Source organism: Crocuta crocuta, unplaced genomic scaffold, assembly GCF_008692635.1.
Source record: "Crocuta crocuta isolate KB4526 unplaced genomic scaffold, BGI_CrCroc_1.0 scaffold257, whole genome shotgun sequence".
NCBI lineage: Eukaryota > Metazoa > Chordata > Mammalia > Carnivora > Hyaenidae > Crocuta > Crocuta crocuta.
In genome coordinates, this window is record NW_027532067.1 from 1163653 (window position 1) to 1184263 (window position 20611).

Sequence of the window (20611 nt, forward strand, 5' to 3'; positions counted from 1 at the left end):
CTCTGTGCTGACAGCTGAGAACCTGGAGGCTGCTTCCGATTCTGTGTCTCCCTCTCTCTCTCCCTCCCCCACTCATGTTCTGTCTGTCTCTGTCTCTCTCTCAAAAATAAATACACATTAAAAACAAACCATGTGTTAACTAACCATTTACCTACAGAAGGACATCTAGGTTGTTTCCAGTTTGGGGGCTATTATGAACATTTATTTGTAGATTCATCTGTAAACTAAGTTTTGTTTCTCTGAGGTAAATGTGCAAGGGGGCAATTGTTGGGTCGTATAGTAAACCCAGGTTTTGCTTCATTAGAAATTGCCAAACCTTATTTCCAGAGTAATTGTACTGTTTTATATTCCCATCAGAAAGGTTAGAAAATGTTCACAGTATATTCCCTCCCCCAGACTCCATTTAAAAATCTCTAAATAGAAGCAGTACCTTGGATCCTTGCTATCAAAATCAGAGAAGACTATGGAGGGAAGGGCAGGAAAACTATACACCATCAATTCATAAAGTTGATATTTACAAATATCTAGCAGAGGTCTAAGAGATCCCCTCCAACCCTGCAGATACAAAAACAGAGGTCTTACAGCAAGTTAGGAAGTAACAGACTGGGAATTGTACATTCACAGGTGTTCAAAGCTTCTAGCTTTTCCCCATTCTTCTCACACATCCACAGTTCTTTCTTGTGCTGCTCCCTCTTGATCTTGGTCTCCTTCCTGAGCTCCCTTAGGGTTCAAACCCTCGCATGCGCAAATAAGATTATAGATAAGATGCTGAGCTTGCTTCCCCTGGAATCATACATTCTTTGCCCCTAAACCTGAATTAAGAAGGGAACAAATCTCCCTCTCTTCTCTTTTTTTTCCCCTCCCTTCCCATAGGAGGTGGGTGGGGGATGGGCTAGACGGATGATGGGTGTTAAGCAGGGCACTTGTTCTGATGAGCACTGGGTGTTTTATGTTAAGTGATGAATCACTGAATTCTACTCCTGAAACCAACACTGCACTATATATTAACTAAATTTTATTGAAAAATTTTTAATGTTTATTTATATATGAGAGAGAGAGGGAGAGGGAAAGAACACGAATGGGGGAGGGGCAGCGAGAGGGAGACAGAATCTGAAGGAGGTTCCAGGCTTTGAGCTGTCAGCATAGAGCCCAACAGGGCTTGAACTCTAGAGCTACAAGATCATGACGTGAGCTTAGGTCATAGGCTTAGCCAACAGTGCTGCCCAGGTGTCCCAACTAATGAAAATTTAAATAAGAAATTAAAAAAAAAAAAGCTGTCTCAGAGGAAAAAAAGGGGGAACAAATCTCTACAAGTAAAGGGTACCTTTCATAGGCGAAGACTGCCTCCTCCTGTTCTCCATCCTACAAACACACAAACATGCTGTGGTTTCCCAAGTGTGAGGTGATGTTGTGGAGGGCTAAATTATATGGCAGTGTGTAGGCAAGGGAAATCTCCCACGGCACTGAAATGTTCAGCTTGGCCTGAAAGTCCCCCTTTTCTGGCTCCTCATGACCCAAGTCTTGGCTCAACTGTTAGGCTCCAAACCTGCAAGCTAGGGAAGCCCCTAGCTCACAGCCCCTCTCTATCCCATTAACCTTGTCAATTTCTTAGTTACATTTTCATTTTTTACAGTCCCTTCAATATATAAAATAATCTTATTTGCTCAATTATTTATTTACTCTCACCATGCCTGCCCCACCTTTGAGGACAGAGAACTATATATTCTTCCACACTGTATCTACAGCACCTAGAATATGGCTTGGTAGGTAGTTGGCACTCAGTAAGTGTTCATCATATTGAAGAACCAGGTGGGAGGATTTGGCCAGCTGGACAGCAACACTTCCTACACAGCTACGGTGATGAGACGCTGAACTTCCACAGGATGGACAAACTGACCAATGGAACACAGAAGCCAGTTTTAGGCATCTCGGAGACCTACACGTAAGAAAACAAACAAACCCAGGAAACCTTTGATGAAAGTGATTTACGGGATTCTATTCATGACCTTGGGGTAGAGAAAATACGGATATACTTGAAAACATTAAAATTAAGAACTTCTGTTCATCAAAAGATACCATTACCAAGGAAAAAGATAAGCCATTGAGTGGGAAATTGTATTTGTGGCACATTTAATTAATCAACAATGGGCTTGTATTCAATTAACAAGAAAAAGGCAACCTTAAAGACAAATGGGGAAGAGATTAGGTAAGACTTGTCCTCAAGCAGGATATCCAAATTGTCAGAAAGCATATAAACGGTGCTCAGCCTCTTTAGACATAGAGGAAATGCAAGATTAAGGCCACAACAGGATGCCTCTACCCACCTAGAAGAATGGCTAACATCAACAAGACTGACAATACCAAACAAATGCTAATGAGAATATAGAGCAAAAGAAACTCTTAAGGAAGGAGTATAAATTGGCATAATCACTTTGGAAAAATATTTGACAGTATCTAATAAAGCTGAAGATCTGCACCCCCCAATGACCCAGCCATCCCACTCCTCAGAATACACCAGGCAGAAATGCATGTGCCTGTGCAGTAGGCACCTGGATGTGAACAATCCTAGCAGTTCTACTCACCAGACCAAACTGGAGAAAGCCCGAAAGTCTAGCAATAGCTGACTAACAAACACAGGGTTGTGTGCTAATTCAAAGTAATTCTATATAACAATGACAATGAAAGAACGTTAAACACAATGTTAGGGATGAGTCTTAACATAATTAGAGCCAAAGAAAGCGGACAATAGAATGGATAGGTTTAATGGAATTCATAAGGTTTTATTTACATAAAGTTCAAAAGCAGGCAACAATAAACTATGTTGTTTGAGGATGTAAAGTTAAGCAGTAAAATTATAATGAAAGGTAAGGAAGTGAACACCATAAAAGTTAGCAGTGGTTAGGGCCAGAGACGAGGAAGGGCATGCTGAGCAGGAAGGGTCTGGGGACTGGGTAATGTGTTTCTTGATGGGTGGAGGTTACTCAGCTTTTGTTTTTATGACAATATATTGTCTATACATTTGTGCATTGTGTCTTTCTGCGTGACTTTTTAATTTCTTACCTTAAAAGAGCTTTCAGTAAACAAACTGCAGGATGCAAACTCATAGAAAGTTAAAGCCTCTATAGATGGCATTATCACAACCATGTTAAATATATAAAACTTACTTATAGAAAAGAAGCTGGAAGAAAACTTAACCAAATATTAAGAATGGTTGTCTTAGGGTATTGGAATCAAAGAACTCTTGCTCCTTAAATGCACTGTGGAAGGAAGAAATGGGAATGCTAACTGAATCCCTTGCTAATTACTCCATCACTGACTGCTCTCCCAGAAGCAGCCACAAGAGGGAGCCTTCATGTCTCCAAGTTGAGTTTCAATTTCCATGATTGCTCAGGACTCAGCCAGAGAGCAAACTTCAAAGCTTTTCTCCCCTTCCCATTCCTGCGTTCCGGTATCTGTGACTCTCTTGTCTTCCTACATGTTCTAATGTGCAAGCACACTAGGACTTCCCTCTCCTCCAGTAAGATAGGTATTAGGAAGAGGAGGCAAAGAGGAAACAGGAAAACAAGGATCTGTCAGGACAGAAAAGTCTGAGAGACATGCAGAAATGACAGAAGCTTTTGAAGCCAAGGAACCAGAAGGATCTTCAGGAGATGAGGACATCTCTGGTAGGACAGCAAGTCCAGAATTGGCCTCCAGCACCACTGAGTTTCTTCAAGCCAGGCAACTTCAGTTTCTGAAGTCAGCCCCACCGCCTAGCATTGCCATCTTATCTTCAGAGCATCTGGAGCCTCTTCCGACCAGGCTTCCTCCCAAGGCCAGAACCCTTGGCCCCAGGCCCTGTCAAGATCCCTACAAGACTGGACTGAGCCACTATGTGAAACTCTTCAGCTTCTATGCTAGGATGCCCATGGAGAAGAAGGCTCTTGAGATGGTGGAGAAGTGCCTGGACAAGTATTTCCAGCATCTTTGTGATGACCTGGAGGTGTTTGCTTCTCATGCTTCTCATGTGTCCTAAATGTGGACTAACATTTATTAAGTGCCTGCTTGACACCTGGCCCTTTCCTGGGCACTTTACAACCATATCACTGCTTGTTAAGACCCACGCAGGCAAGCACCTGGAAGGTACCCAGAGGAGGGCCAAGCAGGAAGTGGGGTGACTGAGAAATGTTAGCTCCTATTCCATGGGCCCTACCTGGAGACAACCCTGGACTTGAGGTCCTTCTACACCAGCGCAGTGCAGGACACAGGCGAGACACAATGCCATGTGTTTAAAGAAACGAAGGGGTGAGGGCACACGGATGCAGGAGTGGACTGCACATAGGGAGGTCACTTTCACAGTCCCAGGGGTATTCTTTCTGGAATTTCTGAAAAGCTACCTCCTTCTGAGGGCAGCAACTCATGAGAAACCCCAGGCTGGTGTGGCCTTTCTTGTGCCTGACCCAGCACCATGTTACCCTGTTCTGGGTAGAGCCTTTGCTTTAGGGGAGAGACCATTTTATTTTACCAGGAGATTCCAAAGCACCAACTATCTCTTTATACTAAAACATATCCAATTGTATCATATCTAAATTTAAAAAATAAACATATTAAAAATATTAGAAGATAACATAGGGAAATTTCTTTTTTACAAATTTTACAGTGGGGAAGGATGAAGGCAGACACCAAAAAATGCCTGCATCAAACACCTGGTGGCAGACTGTGAATAGGGAGTTGATAGAAAAAGGAATTCAAATAGCTGGATTTATCAAGAAAAACCCCCCAGAAACACAAAATTATAGTGAAACACCAATTCTTACTTGTTAGTTACTAGTTAGTTAGTTTATTCCCAGAAGTTGGTCTCACACTGTGTTGACTGGGTTGGGCGTCTGGGAGTGTGAGTGGTGCATTCTCCACAGAAGGCAGACTGGCCTTCCTGCTGCACCTCTCCCCTCACTTAGGAACATTTCCCATGTAGCTCCCTCCTCTTGCACTTAGAGGTAAATAAGCAGGTTGGTGCAAATCACAGGTAACTCACCTCCCTCCCCGGAAGGTCCCTGAGTGAGGGTGCGGTGTTCAGGCCAGGGTGATGCCAGCTTCTCTTCCTGCTCTCTTCCCTCTGGTTGTCCTGGTCTAGTGTCTGCAGAGAAAGCAGGAGGCATTCTGGGGTCTTGGGGGTCCTGGGCCTTTCGGAAGCCTCTGGGCTGTTATCCACATCCAGGTAGCTTCCAAGGGAAACCATGGACACAGCCGTGCTCCTGCTAGGGTAGTGGAAATCTGTCCGGTGAGCCTCAGGCCGGGGGCTCCGGGGCTTAGGGCTCATGGGTTTGCAGGGCATGCCTTGGCTTCCATATGCCAAGCAACAGGCAGAGCTGGACGGAAGGGTGCGGCTGATCCCAGTCTGCTCGGCACAAGGGCTGGCGGGTGACATCAGCCAGGACTTCTCAGGAAAGATACCTGAAGTTAGGTACCTCCCACGTTCCTGGGGGCTTGTGCATTTGATGGTTGGTTCGCTTTTTCTCCTGTTATCTGGAGAGACTGAACTGCTGGCTAACAAAAGTGTGGAGGGATGTGGGGGTGACCAATGACCTCCAAACACACAGCTTTCCTGGGGTTCTACCTGCTCTTGACAGTCAATATTGGTCCCCGGTGGAGAAGGTCTGAGGGGATTCAAGATTTCCGGTCCTGGAACCAGACTCACTGCGGCGGGCCTTTTTGGGCCTTCCGTATCTTTGCTTTTCAGAAAAGCTCGCCAGGAACTCTGGCGCGGCCGGCTCTTCTCCTTCTGGCCCTTGAGAGAACCTGGAGAACATTCATCCGTGTTCTCTTTTTCTAAAACCTTTGACTCAAAAAAATTTGCAAAGGTCTTATGAGCTGAGGCCAACCTTGCCCTGAGCCTTTTCTCTGGAGTTTTGAGTCTCTTGGCATCACACCTTGGTGAGGACAGTGTCCTGCCGCCGAGGTCCTCCGGCGGGGCCGCCTCGTCCCCTTTCCGTAGCCCCGCAGCCCCCCAACCCGCGCGCACCTGGTGTGGAGGGAGCCGGGCGGGGCCGGCGGCCGCGGGGCCCCGCGCCCCTGCGCNCTGCGTGCAGCGGGGCCTGAGGGCGGCAGACGCCCGGGTCCCGGCGCGCCGGCCTCCCCTCCTGGGCTCTCAGAGGTGGACCTGCTTTTCCTGAGCGAGGTCACCTTGGGAAACGTCAGGCGCTGCCTGGGCTCCTGCAAAGCCGCGCCGGGGCGCCCGGAGGGGCCCCGGGGCGCCGGCGGGAGCGCGGGGGCGNCTCCGCCCCACCGGCCCGGCTCCGGGTCTCGGTCTCCAGGCGAAGGCCCTGGGTCCCGTGTGCATCTTCAGGCCCGGGGTCGGTAGTTCCGGGACCGGGGATCCACCTTGCCCCAGGCGGCTTCCCTTCCGCAGCCTCCCCTGTGCTCAGCCTGGCCTGGGCAGCCTCCTGGGAACAAGTCTCTTTGCCCAGGGGCCTCTCTTCGGAGGCAGCTGCAGGGACCAGCACTACTCCCAGCCCTGCCCCTGCGTCTCGGCCGCCTCGCCGAGGAGACCCATCAGCATCTCCCAGTGGGCTGGCCTCGGGCAGCTCACACTCACTGCCGCAAGTTTGTGGTCTCCCAGCCCTGGAAGACTCCCAGGGGCTCGCTCCAGCCCTGCAGGAAGATCCTGCTCTCTCCTCCAGAGATTCGGACGGAATTTCTGCAAGAGGACCTACTTTCCTCCTAGTGGCCTGCTGACCTTTCTGCTCAACAGCTATAATGATGAGTGTGCACCTGCCCCTAGGTGTGTCTACCTCGGGCTCTAGCATCAGGCCCTCAGGAGAGGGCCAAGCGCCACCCTCCAGCCCTTGGCCACACTCATCCCCACCACTGCAGTGAGACACGGTGGCTGCTCTGGTTTCTGAAAGTCCCTGCAAGGCACTTTGGGTGCAGTGGGAGTCTAGCACCGTCACATCTTCCACCTCCTTTGAAGTGTCCGCTGCACTTGATGTCAGGGTGATCTCTGGAGTATCTGAACTCACTTCACAGCCGCCCATCCAGTCTCTGGTCCACACCTGTGACCCGCTATTGCTAGAATGATGTGGGAACTTGGCCCTAACAGGTGGCTTTCTTTTCTCACTGAGAATGTACTTTGATCTGTAATTACTGGTTTGGTTTCCTGCCTCAACAGAAATGTCCTGAAGGTGCTTTTGTCTGTCAGTCACATCAGCATCATTTGGTGCAGGGCCAGTGCCTTGGGGTTCCTCTTGTAAGCTTTCTGGGCTGTGTTCTGACTTGCACTCTGTGGGCACTGGCACTTCCTCTGTGCTAAAGCTCACCGAGTCCACAGTAAGGCATGAAGAGACTGGGCAGGATCTAGAATCCTGTCTCAACTGGTTTTCCAGCCAGAGATGTTCACAGGGTGTGTCCTGAAAGGCCCTTTTCCAGCTAAGAGCACTGGGTTTATACTGATCCTGCAAATAAGGGGCCCTCCTTTGGGAAGCAGGAAGCAAAGGAGACAGTCTGGTGAAGACAGGGTGGAGAGGGTTTTGAGTTCTTGGATCTCGCTCTGCTTCAGTCCCTTCCTTCAGATGAGTCCCAAATTTCACAAAGTTCTTCTCTGGAGGATTCTCAGGGTATCTTAAAGGAAACACTGCTATGGAATGGGCCCTAGTCAGTCTCCTCATGTGCTGACAGCAGTGCTCTGTGGATGCTCTGTCCTTGTCATTAATATTTTTGGGGACGCTATGGTGAAGCTTGGCACATAGGGGGCTAGGCGTCCCTAAAGGAAGCTGGCATGGGGCATCCAAGCAGGGCTGGAAGCAGAGCAAGTCTGTGTACTCTTCCGGACCTAGAGTCCTTCCCTTCTTTGTTCTGGTTCCCACAGGGCCTGTGCTGTGCAGCAGGCCCCTGAAAGGCAGCCCTGGTTCCCTGGCCCTGCTGTGGATATGTGGCCAGCTCTGGCCCAGTTCACAGCACCAGAGAAGGAAGGGCCAGAGCACTGGGATCCCTAGACAACTCTCAGACCTGGATTTCTGAAGAGAAAAAAGAGAGAACCCTCTGAGGTCTTGTGCAGTCACCTTTGCAGGCTGCTGACTGTAGCTGCCTGTGGTGCCCTGTGAGCAGCCCTGTGTGTGGTGAGGAGACCCGGACAGCAAAGACTCTCGCCACAGGCTGGCCACGCCGTTCTCTTGGAAGTGTTCTGTCTTCTCTTCTCCAGTAACTGCAGCAAAGGTTTGGAACCCAGTTTTGTCAGACTCTTCCTTGAAGTCAGGGGACAAATCTAGTTCTTCCTTTGGGTCAAGCTCAGGGACATCAGTTGAATGCTGCTCCTGAGGATGCCTGGTTGCTGGGACATCAGGGCACCCTTTTCTGTCCCCAGAGGTACCACTTAGAGGAAGGCAGGTTCCCCCGGTGAAGTCACCAGGCAGGGACTCTGTGTCAGAAGCACTTTGAAAGGGGTCGGTTTTTGTGTCTGATTGACTTTCGCTCTGGTGAGACAGTGTCTCAAAATCATCATGGTCTATTTCCTGACTCCATCCCTGTTGCTCTGGTTCTGCAGGAGAAGTGGGGAGCTGCTTATCTTCAATCTTGTCTTCAACGGGTGGGTGTGCACCTGGCTCTGGAAACTGGAAGGGCAAGAGGAAAGGAATCAGAGACAAGGCCTCAGGATATTTGCACACATGTTTCCATTGTACCAGCCTTTGTCAGAAGGAGGAAGGTTCAGAAACAACTCATTAGTTCCCCATGTGCTCCTCAAAAAAGATAGGTAAATATGAAGAGCTACCTTTTATTAACACAGAAAACAAGTGATGAAGCCAAACTCAAACAGCAGGGGGAAAATGTAGCTTGTAGTTAAAGCAACCCTATTAAAAATCAGAATAGGCCAAATAAACATGTGCAGTTTAAGTAAGTATAAATATGTTGTGTGAGTCATGGCAAAAAGCATCTCTCTGCCTAATGTTCTCAGCAGGAAAGAACAAATTAATATATGTTTGTTTTGTGTTGTTTGTTCTTATGTAATCAACTGGATTAAAGTCAAGACTCCTATATTTAGAAGTATTTTCTGAGTTAGGTTTTCTGAAGTAAAAAAAAANATGGCTCTTGGGTTCGAGTCCCACACCAGGCTCTGTGCTGACAGCTCAAAGCCTGGAGCCTGCTTCAGATTTGGGTCTTCTCTCTCTCCCCGTCTCCTGCTCATGCTCCATCTCAAAAATAAATAAACATTAAAGAAAAAAAATATATAAATGCTTGACAGCTTTGAGAACAGGAAGGAAAAAAGAGAACTGTGCAAATATTTGCAAATTTTTGTCATTACACATTTCTTCAACATGTTGAGATATAAATTTATATGTATCCATTTAAAGTGGATGGATCTATGCATTTTGACAAATGTGGAAACCCATGTAACTACCACCATGATAAAAATCTAGAGTATCTCTATTTCTCAGAAAAGCCCCTGACCCTTTCTAGTCATCCCCACCTCTTTCCTTCCCTTTATGCCCCAGTGTAAGATCTGTCTTTTCTGGAGTTTCTCAGATGAGCAGAATATGCAGTATGTACTATTCAGGGTCTGGCTTCTTTCTTTCAGCAGAGTATTTCAGAGCTTCATCCAGAGCTCATGGTTGTAGCATGTATTATACAGATAGTGCCTTGAACTCAGTGATAATGCTGTACCCAATATTCAATCACCAAACTCCCCCAGACTGCTTGGACCAGGAGTGGGGCAAGCACTTGGCTACGCTTGTAGCAAAGGCACCTCCACACAAGTTTTGTATATAAGCCATTCACTTAACCAGCCTTCCTAAGCATGGTTTCTCGGGATTTGTCTTCAGAGACTTCCCAAAGTAAAATCCTTTTAGTCCTCATTAACTGAGAAGAGAAAAACAGACAAACACCAAAGCATATGATGTCTGAGGATTTTAAGGCACAAGATAGATTCAGAATATCAGGAATAACATGATACTATAGTTTTGATTTTGTTGCAAAGCAGGAAGAAGTGGGAAATAGGAGAGGAAACATTAAAAATCAAACCATTTGGAAAGGAGTACCATGTGGTTGCTGTGCGGTCCAGGGGAGAGAAGGGTTAAGAAGCTAGGGTCCCCAGGGTCTCCAGCAGGGGCGTGCTTTGGTCACCTGACTCCCAGGTGCCAGTGACTCCCAGGTGTCAGGCACCTCCCATGGCCCGGGGAGGATGAGCAAGATGTGGATGTGAACACGCCTTGGCAAGCACGGAGGCCTGTTGTCGGGAACAAGTCAAGAGAGAAGGCCAGCTACAGGCCTGTAGCGTGCTCTTGCTCAGTAAATGCTGCCTTCGGAACACCTCCCTTCCCTCATCTTGCCAACCGTGTCATTAAGCCGGATTGACCTCCTGACCGTGGAGCCTGTGAGCCGTCCATTCAGCACTGTCATAGCCTGACATCACCTTACAGACTTACAGTAGCATACTCACGAGCATCACCTGACACACTCATAGTGGGACACATAGTGGCCCAGAGAATTTCAAAATCCCAAGTTCCAAATGACTGATGACCTGGGTATAATGAGTATCCTAAAATGCCAGAGGTTCCATTCCTGTCCCCACCTCTGCCAGCATATCCTCCAGAACACTGCCAGTAAGGGGATGGGTTCCTGCCAAGGAACTGGGCTCCCTGGCTGACTGTTGCTAAGGATCAAGCCTTTCTTTGAGTTCCAGGTCATTTTGGCAAGAGGTCTCATTCTGTCTCAACAAAAATAAAAGACTTTGTGAAAAAATATAAAATAACTTTTCCAGATCACAAAATTGCATAGTCTCTGAAAGGGCACTGGAATAGCAGGTTTAATTTTCCTTAAAGTGAACAAATGTTGAAATATGAAGAGTATATATATATATTTTTTTAAAAAGCATTTGATTTGTTTGAATATTAGGTTCTAAACCTTTTGAAGAAAGACTATTTTTTTTCTGACTTGATTCAAAAGTAATCCTCAAGTAATTTCTCAACACGGATCCATATAATTCTCTAGGGTTATCTCTAAAGGATGGCCATAGGTTAAATCTAGAGGCAAAAACATTCTTTTTACTGAAGTTTTTTGTGTGGGTGAGTGGTAGTCAAATTTGAATGTTTTTAAAAGCAGAAAAGCTCTGTTTTGTCATCGCCCTGGTACTTCCCAATTGTCTTGCATTTGTAACTATATGCAGCTTCAAATACTAGGGCAAAGTGTTTGAACCTCTCCCTGTATTTTTCTTGTAACTGCCTTTATGATTTGCTCTTTGACCCATGATTTATTTAGATATATATTTTAGTTATCTTTTTGTTTCTGATTTCTATTTAATTATATTATAATCAGAAATGTGGTCTGTATGCTATTGATCTTTGAAATTAGTTGAAAGTATCTTTTATGGCATAATACAAGGTTTTATTTCACAAATGTTCCATAGATATTTGAAGAGAATGTGTTTCCCTAACAGGTTCATGCAGGGTTTAATAGGTGCTCATTAGCTCAAGTTTGTGAATTGTTAAATCCTTGTTAAATTATCAGTAATCTGACCAGTTTTTTATATGCTGTTAAGAGAAGTGTTAAAATTACCCACTGTAACAACTTGCAGCCCCTCTGAAAAACAGTGTGGAGGTTCCTCAAAAAATTAACAATAGAACTCCCCTATGACCNGAATGTGAGAACAAATAAATTACCCACTGTAGTGGTACATTTATCAATTTACTTTTTTAACCCTATCATATTTTGATTTACATATTTCAGCACTGTGTTAGTAGGTACATAACAAGTTTATAATTGTACATCTTCTCAGTGAGAGGCTCTTTTTTTTATTACATAGTAACCTTCTTTCTCCCTTTATACTTTCAATGCTATCTTCTCTAATATTAGTAGACTTACAATAGCTTTCCTTTGGGTTAGTATTTGCCTTATATACTGGATTTTCAAAGCTCAAAATTTCAATCACTTTTAACTAGAGAGTTTAACCAGTGAACATTTATTGTGATCACTGGTATATTTGGGTTTCTTTTTACCACCATATTTTTTTGAGCCCCCCCTTTTTTCCCTAGGGATTTCCCTTTTTGGGTGAACTCCACAATGGTTTGGTTAAGAGCATATCCTTAAGGGAATGTTATGCTTGTTTTATGTGTTTTTGTTGCAGTGAGTATTTTGTGGAATTTACAATCTGCAATAATTCTAGAATCAGAAGTTCCCATCACTCTGCTCACCAGGGTCTGGCTGTCTGCTCACTAACAGATATCACTCTGGCAGAGGTCCCTTGAGATCTCTGCATTTCCAAATCCAAGGGGCTGGTTTCCTCTCTCACTCACTTTTTTTTTTTACTTTAATTTTTTTTTTTTTTTATTTCTAGGAGAGAGAGAGAGACAGCGTGAGCAGGGGAGGGTCAGAGAGAGAGGGAGATACAGACTCTGAAATAGGCTCCAGGCTCTGAGCTGGCAGTCAGCACAGAGCCCGACGCGGGGCTCGAACCCACGAACCGCGAGATCATGACCTAAGCGAAAGTCGGACGCTTAACCGACTAAGCCACCCAGGCGCCCCTTTTTTACTTTAATTTTTTACAACTTTATTAAGGTATAGTTGACATAAACTGTACATATTGCAAGTGTACACTTAAAGTTTTTACATACATCCAGGAAGCCATGACCACAGTCAAGATCATGAATCTTTCTCTTGCTTCCTAAAGTTACCTTATGCTTTTTTGTTATGAGAGAGAGATGTTCCCTCTCATCATCCCCCTCCACCTCTCCCTGGCCACTCACCTCCACTCCCATGTGATCTTTACCTGTTTTCTGCTACTATAGATTAATTTGAATTTTCTAGAATTTCATAGAAATGGAATCATACAGTATGTATTTTTTGTCTGGCTTTTTTCACTCAGCACAATTATTTTGAGAGTCACTATGTTTGTATCTGTTGATAATTTGTTTTATTGCTGAGTAGTATTTCATTTTATAGAGATAGCACAGTTTGTTTATCCATTCACCTGTTGATGGACATTGGGTTGCTCCCAGTTTTTGGCATTCCAAATACAGCTGCAATGAACATCTGTGTACAAATCTTTGTATGGATGTGTGCTTGCATTTCTCCTGAGTAAATACTGAGGGATGGAATGCCTAGATCATATGGAAGGGCTACATGTTTAATTTCTTACAACAACCTGCTTTCCTTTCCATTCCTTTTTCACACCCCCTGACAATATACAGGAGTGTGCTGCTTCACACCCCCACCCACCTGCGACAGTCAGCTTTGTTCATTTCAGCCATTCTAGCGGTTTTTAAGCGTATCTCATTGTGTTCTTAATTTGCATTTTCCTAATGACATATGATGTTGAACATCTTTTCATATGCATTTTTCCATCTATACATCATCTTTGGTTTCATATCAGTTCAAATTATTTGCCCATTAAAGAAATTGGGTTGTAGTCTTATTACTGAGTTGTAAGACTTCTTTATGGATCCTAGATATAAGTCTTTTGCTGATACAGATATCATTTGCAAAGTTTCTTCCAACCTGTGCTTTGCCTTTTCATTTTATTATTAACAACCGTTTTTTATTTACAGAGTGAAAAGTTTTAATTTTTATGAAGCCCAATTCATTGATTTTTGTGTATTGAATTTTAAAGACTGTTTACAACCAAAGACTTTTTCCTATCATTTTTTCCAGTGAATGGCAGATAGATATCCCTCTCCCCCAAAAGATGTCCATGTTCTAATCCCTGAAATCTGTCAGTGTTACCTTTTATAGCAAAAGGGATTTTGCAGATATGGTTATGTTAAATATCTTGAGAAGATTATGTTAAATTATCTGGCTGGACCTGATATAATTACAAGAATCCTTTTAAGGGAAAAACGAAGGTGAGAGAGTCAGAGAAGGCGATGTGATAATGGCAGCAGAGGCGTGATTCAGGGGAGGGCCTCAAGCCAAGGAGTGTGGGTGGCCTTCAGAAGCTGCAGAAAGCAGGTAAAGGATTCTCCTAGAGCCTCCGAAAGGGAACACAGTCCTGCTGACTCCTTGGTTTTAGCCTGCATGAGTTTTCCATGGTTATCTAACAGTGGGCATGTGTAGCAACACTGGCATGAAGCCCAAGCACTGTGTCACATAGAACCATGATGCTTTCCAGAGAAAAGTCATGGTCCTTTCAGTGCAGTAAGGAGTCTGGGTCACAGGCCGGTTTTTTTCACTTGCCTGAGTCCACATCTCTGTCAATGACGGCCACAAGGCCAAGTGTGCTCATGCTACTGGATTTGGGGAAGATGAAGGAAGGGTATTAGAGCCCTCTGAAAATTCTAAACATTCTACCACTCTTATCTTGATTTTTCCATGTCAAATGTGGAAAATAAACACCCCATTCAATCAGTTCTTTTCACAGCTAGAGGCGCCTGGGTGGCTCAGTCAGTTAAGCAGTTCTTTTCACAGCTAGATTAGTTGCAAATAAACTATGGCCCATACCTGTTATTTCCTGTAGCATCTAGCACAGGGCTTGGGACAAAGTAAACACAAAGTAGTATTTGAGGGACACAGGATTACACAGTATCACCACTGCAAGGAATGGCTGTTTTAAACTCTGGCTTGGAGCACCTGGGTGGCTTAGTCAGTTAAGCATTTGACTTCGGCTCAGGTCATGATCTCACAGTTCATGCGTTCAAGCCTCGGATAGGGCTCTGTGCTGTGCTGACAGCTAGCTCAGAGCCTGGAGCCTGTTTCAGATTCTAGATCTCCCTCTCTCTGATCCTCCCCTGCTCATGCTGCCTCTCTCTCTCTCAGAAATAAATAAAACATTAAAAATTTAAAAAAAATAAACTCTGTCTAAAGATCTGAAAATTGCATTTTATTTTCATATGTATTTTCCCCAAACATAATATTCAAAGGCACATTCAGATTTACATACACATGTTCCACTTATTGTGTTACCTGTGCCAGCAGAGGCAGAGTATCTTCTTTTTTTGGGGGGGGGGTTCCAATTTGTGAATATATTTTGCTGCAGAAATGAAATATTTTACTATTCTATTTGAGTAAAGAAGTGGGTTTTTTTGGTTTGTTTTTACAAAAGAAGAGTCTTATTCAAATAATTGAACTTAAAGTGCAGTTCTCATGAGGCCTCAGACAAGAGGGAGGGTAGGTGTCCCTGCAGTCTGTCCTCTGGCTGCTAGAGGAGCACCTGATGACCCCTCAGTCATAGCTCAGGTCATGGCACATAGTGGGCAAGTTTTTCCAGTCAATGTCTGGAAGGTGAATTAACGAGTAGGAGGCAGTGACAGTTACATAAGGAGGTGGAGAGAGATGGACAGGACCAGAAGAAAGTAGAGGAGGTGTGAGGAGCCCCAGAGACTCCCTGCTCGCCTCAGTTTCAGAGCCAACTATATCAAATCACCTCCAGGCACATCACCTTGCTTGCCTAACCTCACTCCCCACCCATCCTTGACATTTGACACTGAGCTGATCATATTTATTTTTTCACTCTCTGGAAGGCATGGGTTCCCAGGCAATCATTCCCATTGATGGGATTATAAGGAGGATGTATTCTCTGCACTTTCCAAGGGCTCAAAGTTTCTACCTTCACTGCACCTAAATGCACTTACTTCTTACCCATTTGTTAGATGACAGGATTCTTCTACCTGTAAAGTCCTTTTAGGCAGTTAATGGGAGTTACAATGTGATCCTGGAAGCATTACTATTATGTTTACTTAAGAATATTCTAGAATCCCAGGGTTCCTGGCCAGCTCAGTTGGTGGAGTGTGTGACTTTTGATCTCAGGCTTGTGAGTTTGAGCCATACATTAGGTGTAGAGATTACTTAACCATAAAATCTTTAAAAAAGTGAATATTCTAGAATTCCAAATTGCATTTCCCCTTAGTAGTCCTGATTCTATACACTCAGGATGAATTTCCACATATATCAGACACCTCCTATTTTATTTGTTTCCTTTTTAAAAACATTTTATTTATTTTTGAGAGTGAGACAGAGACAGAGAGCATGAGCTGGGAAGGGGAAGAGAGAGAGGGAGACAGAGAATCTGAAGTGGGCTCCCTGACGACAGTGAGCCAGATGTGGAGCTTGAACTCATGAACCACGAGATGATGACCTGACCCCAAGTTGGATGCTCAAACAACTGAGCCACCCAGCTGCCCGACACTTTATATTTTCAAAGGCCCTGTAATTATCTGCTGCTTTGTCTGATTTTTTCTGGAAGGGCACAGATGCATTTGCCAAAATTCTGGATTCATAGCTACTTAAGAAGTTGCCATTTTGTAGGAACTATTATGTGCCAGAAAGAATTTCAGATAAAAGACACACAAAACAAAGTCCCTTATATCAGAGCAGTTGTAAATTAACAAAGGAACAATCACCTAGACAACTAGCAAGAGTGAAACGTGTTCCATGAGCTACCAATGGTATGAACAAAAACTACACACACACACACACACACACACACACACACACACGTGAAAATGAGTGATTTCAGGGGAGGATGGTCTTACAGGGGCTTCCCTTTGAGCTGTGCTATGAGAGATGAAGTTTCATGGGTGTTCATATAAAAACCTGTACACAAATGTTAATAGCAGATTTATTTGTAATAACCCCAAACTGGAAACAACCTAAATGTCTTTCAATGGGAAAATGATTAAACAAATTGTGGTAGATCCATAATGTGGAACACAACTCAGCAGCGAAAAGAATGGACTATTGATACCAAATAATAAATGGGATAAATCTCCAGGGAATTACCCTGAGTAAAAAAAATCAAATCCCAAAAGGTTGAATACTATATGTACCTATTCGTAGAACATTCTTGCAGTGATAAAAATCACACAAATCAAGAAGAAATTAGTGATTGCCAGTAGTAAGGATGAGTAATGGGGCCACTGGAGGAATATGGTGTGTTTATAAAAGGACAACATAAAGAAACCTTTTGGTTATGGAACTGTTCTGTATTTTGACTATGGTGGTAAGTACACTAATCTATATATGATAAAACTGCATAGAACTAAACACACGTTACTGAGGGATATCTGATCAAGAGTGTAACAATGTCCTGTTTGTAATATAAGATACTATTATTGAAGGAAACTGGGTAAAGTGTCTGTGGGATTTCTCTATTATTCCTTACAACTGCATGTGAATCTACAATTATCTCAAAATAAATAGTTACAAATTTAAATTATGTAAACTTATCATTAAATAAATTATATAGAAGCAGAATTAATGAACACTTAAAAGTAAAATAAAGAGAGAAAGAAAATTGTGAGAAATGCATAGCCTCACTTCAACTAAAGATGTACAAATAGAGATGGCTCTATCTACCAGCATATAGCAATATTTTTCAGACCCCAGAGCCCAGGCTGTTTTGATATGATGGCACTAGAATTCGTCTTTATTTCTTATAGAGTCTCCTGCAATGTGTAATAAGAATGTTTAACGTTTTGTTTTTTTGTTTTGTTTTGTTTTGTTTTTGTTTTTTGGCATATGGAATTGTGTTAAAATTTCTAGCCCAACAATTTCTGGCTGGGGACCTTGAGAAATGGCATGCCCTCAGGGCCTCACTTTTTTCATCTCCAATGACCGGGATTATTCCTTAAGAAGCTGATATACAGATTGAATAAGCTTATGTATAAGAATCTAGTACAGTTCCTGTAACATGTTAAATTCTTTTCTTAAAAAAATTTCTATAAAGAAAGTACCACACGTATATGGTCTTAAAGGAACATTCTACCATTCAAGGATCAGATAATTCCAGTCTCACCAAAGAAGTGAAAAAAAAAGATTGTCCCTCAGATCATTTAACAAAGATGATATTATATGAACATTAAACTCAACAGAGACAGCACATCATACTTATTAATCTTACCCACAAACACAGAAGCAAAAATTCTAAACAAAATATGAAGAAAACAAATCTGATGTAAAAAAAAAAAAACCACTTCATTATTCTCACATAAATTAAGTTTGAAAAAAAAACAGATTAAAGGGGAAACAAAACATATAGCCATCTCAACAGAATCAGAAAAAAAATATTGAAAATATTCAATATCCATTCCTCTTGTCAAAATAGAAAGAGAAAGAAACTTCTAGATCTGATGAAGGGTATTTTAGAAAGTCTACAGAAAATATCACATTCAATCTTTGAAAGCACCTTTTCAAATTAGGAACAAATCAAGGGGGTTGCTATCACCCTGTCACCATTGTATTAAAGATCCTATCTTGCACAAAAGACAGAAAGAAGCAAGAAAACACAAACAGAACTATTTTATTGTGCCTCACTTCATTGAACTTCACAGATACCACTTTTTTTTTTTTTTTTTTTTTTTTTTTACTATTTGAAGGATTATGTCAACTATGTATTTGGAAGTTGTCAGTGACATTTTTCCAGTAACATCTACTCACTCTATGGGTCTGCACATATCAGTAATTCTTCCAATATTTCAAAGTTTTTCATTATATTTGCTGTAGTGATTGTGATTTGATGAGAGCTCAGGTTATGGTTAGCTTTTTAACCAGTATTTTTTTGTTAAAAATTTTTAAATGTTTATTTATTTGGGGGAGAGACAGAGAGAGGGAGACAGAATCTGAAGCAGGCTCCAGGCTCTGAGCTGTTAGTACAGAGCCCAACGCAGGGCTCAAACCCACAAACTGTGAGATCATGACCTGAGCCGAAGTTGGACATTTAACTGACTAAGCCACCCAGGTGCCCCAACCAGTATTTTTTAATTAACTTATGTACATTGGTGGGGTTTTTTTTTTTACATAATTGTAATACACACTTGATATGGTATAAACACAACTCTTAAATGCACTGGGAAACCAAAAAAAAAAAAAATTCCTTTCACTTGCTTTATTGTGATTTGCATTTTATTGTAGTGGTCTGGAGCCAAACATGCAACATCCCTGAGGATCGCCTGGTATATGAATTGCAAAAGAAGTGGGGCACCTGGGTGGCTCAGTCGGTAAGGCATCCAACTTCAACTCAGGTCATGATCTCACCACTCGTGGGTCCAAGCCCTGCATCAGGCTCTGTGCTGACAGCTCGTGCCTGGAGCCTGCTTCAGATCCTGTCTCTGCCTCTCTGTCCTGCCCTGCTCACTCTCTTGTTTGTCTCTTTCAAATATAAAGTAAGATTAAAAAAAAAAAAGATTGCAAAGGAAGAAATGAAGTCACTGCCATTCACATATATTCTCATAGAAATTCCAAAAGAATCTTTAAGTAAATTATAAGCATTTAAAAGATCAATGTTATCAACTGAATTTCTATAATCTATCAAAGAATGGTTAGAAAGTGCAATTTAAAAAGACATCTTTTTTTTGGCTTTTAAGTTTTTATTTTAATTACACTTAGTTAACATAGTGTTATATTAGTTTCAGGTGTACAATATTCAACACTTCCATACCTCACCCAGTGCTCATCACGATAAGTGCAGTCCTTAATCCCCATCACCTATTTCACCTATCTTCCCACCCTTCTCCCTCTTTGGTAACCATCAGTTTGTTCTCTATAGTTAAGAGTCTGTTTCTTGGTTTGCCTTTCTCTTTCCCTCCCCCCCACCCCATGCTTGTTTTTTTTTGTTTGTTTGTTTGTTTGTTTCTTAAATTCCACATGAGTGAAAAAATATCATAGTTGTCCTGCTCTGCCTGACTTACTTTGCTTAGCATAATGTAGTCTAGTTCCATCCATGTTATTGCAAACAGCAAGATTTCATTCTTTGTGATTGCCAGCTAATATTCCATTGTATATATATACCACATCTTCTTTATCCATTCATCAGACAATGGACATTTGGGCTCTCCTATAGTTTGGCTATTGTTGAAAGTGCTGCTATAAGCATTGGGTGCGTGTGTCCCTTCAAATCAGCATTTTTGTATACTTTTGATAAATACCTAGTAGTGCAACTGCTGGGTCATAGGGTAGTTCTATTTTTAACCTTTTGAGGAAACTTCCATACTGTTTTCCACAGTTGCTGCATCAGTTTGCATTCCCACCAACAGTGCACATCCTTGCCAACAACTGTTGTTTCTTGCGTTGTTGATTTTAACCATTCTGGCAGGTGTGACATGATATCTCATTGTAGTTTTGATTTGTATTTCCCTGATGATAAATGGTATTGAGCATTATTTCATGTATCTATTGGCCATATGCATGTCTCCTTTGAAAAAAAAAGTTTATTCATGTATTCTGCTCATTTTGAAACTGGGTTATTTGGTTTTTGGATGTTGAATTTTATAAATTCCTTATATATTTTGGATACTAGCCCTTTATTAGATATGTCCATTATAAATATATTCTCCCATTCAGTAGGTTGCCTTTCAGTTTTGTTGACTGTTTCCTTCACTGTGCAGAGGCTTTTTATTTTGATGTAGTCCCAATAGCTTATTTTTGTTTTTGTTTTCTTTGCCTCAGGAGATATATCTAGAAAGAAGTTTCTATAGCCAATGTCAAAAAGTTACTGCCTGTGTTCTCTTCTAGAATTTTATGGCTTCAGGTCTCACATTTAGGTCTTTAATTTATTTTGAATTTATTTTTATGTGTGGTGTAAAAAAGTGATTCAGTTTCATTGTTTTGCGTGTTGCCATCCAGTTTTCCCAGCATCACTTGTTGAAGAGACTTTCCCATTGGATATTCTTTCCTGCTTTGTCAAAGACTAGGTGCCCATATAGTTGTGGGTTCACTT

General features: G+C 42.6%; 2 protein-coding genes across 2 annotated transcripts in view; both read right to left on the bottom strand.

The window, feature by feature from the left end:
- Positions 1 to 5043, bottom strand: part of LOC144241779 (rho guanine nucleotide exchange factor 4) — a 136242-nt gene extending 131199 nt beyond the window's left edge. The window contains exon 1 of the mRNA XM_077776402.1: positions 5015 to 5043. The gene's annotated coding sequence lies outside the window, so the exon portion shown is untranslated. The remainder of the gene's footprint in view (positions 1 to 5014) is intronic.
- Positions 5000 to 13214, bottom strand: LOC144241773 (uncharacterized). Its single transcript, XM_077776391.1, has 3 exons — positions 13183 to 13214; positions 6207 to 8658; positions 5000 to 6058 (listed from the first exon to the last, which is right to left on the bottom strand). Exons 1-3 carry the CDS (start codon positions 13212 to 13214, stop codon positions 5000 to 5002), a joined length of 3543 nt encoding a protein of 1180 aa, XP_077632517.1.
- Between the last annotated feature and the right edge of the window lie 7397 nt (positions 13215 to 20611).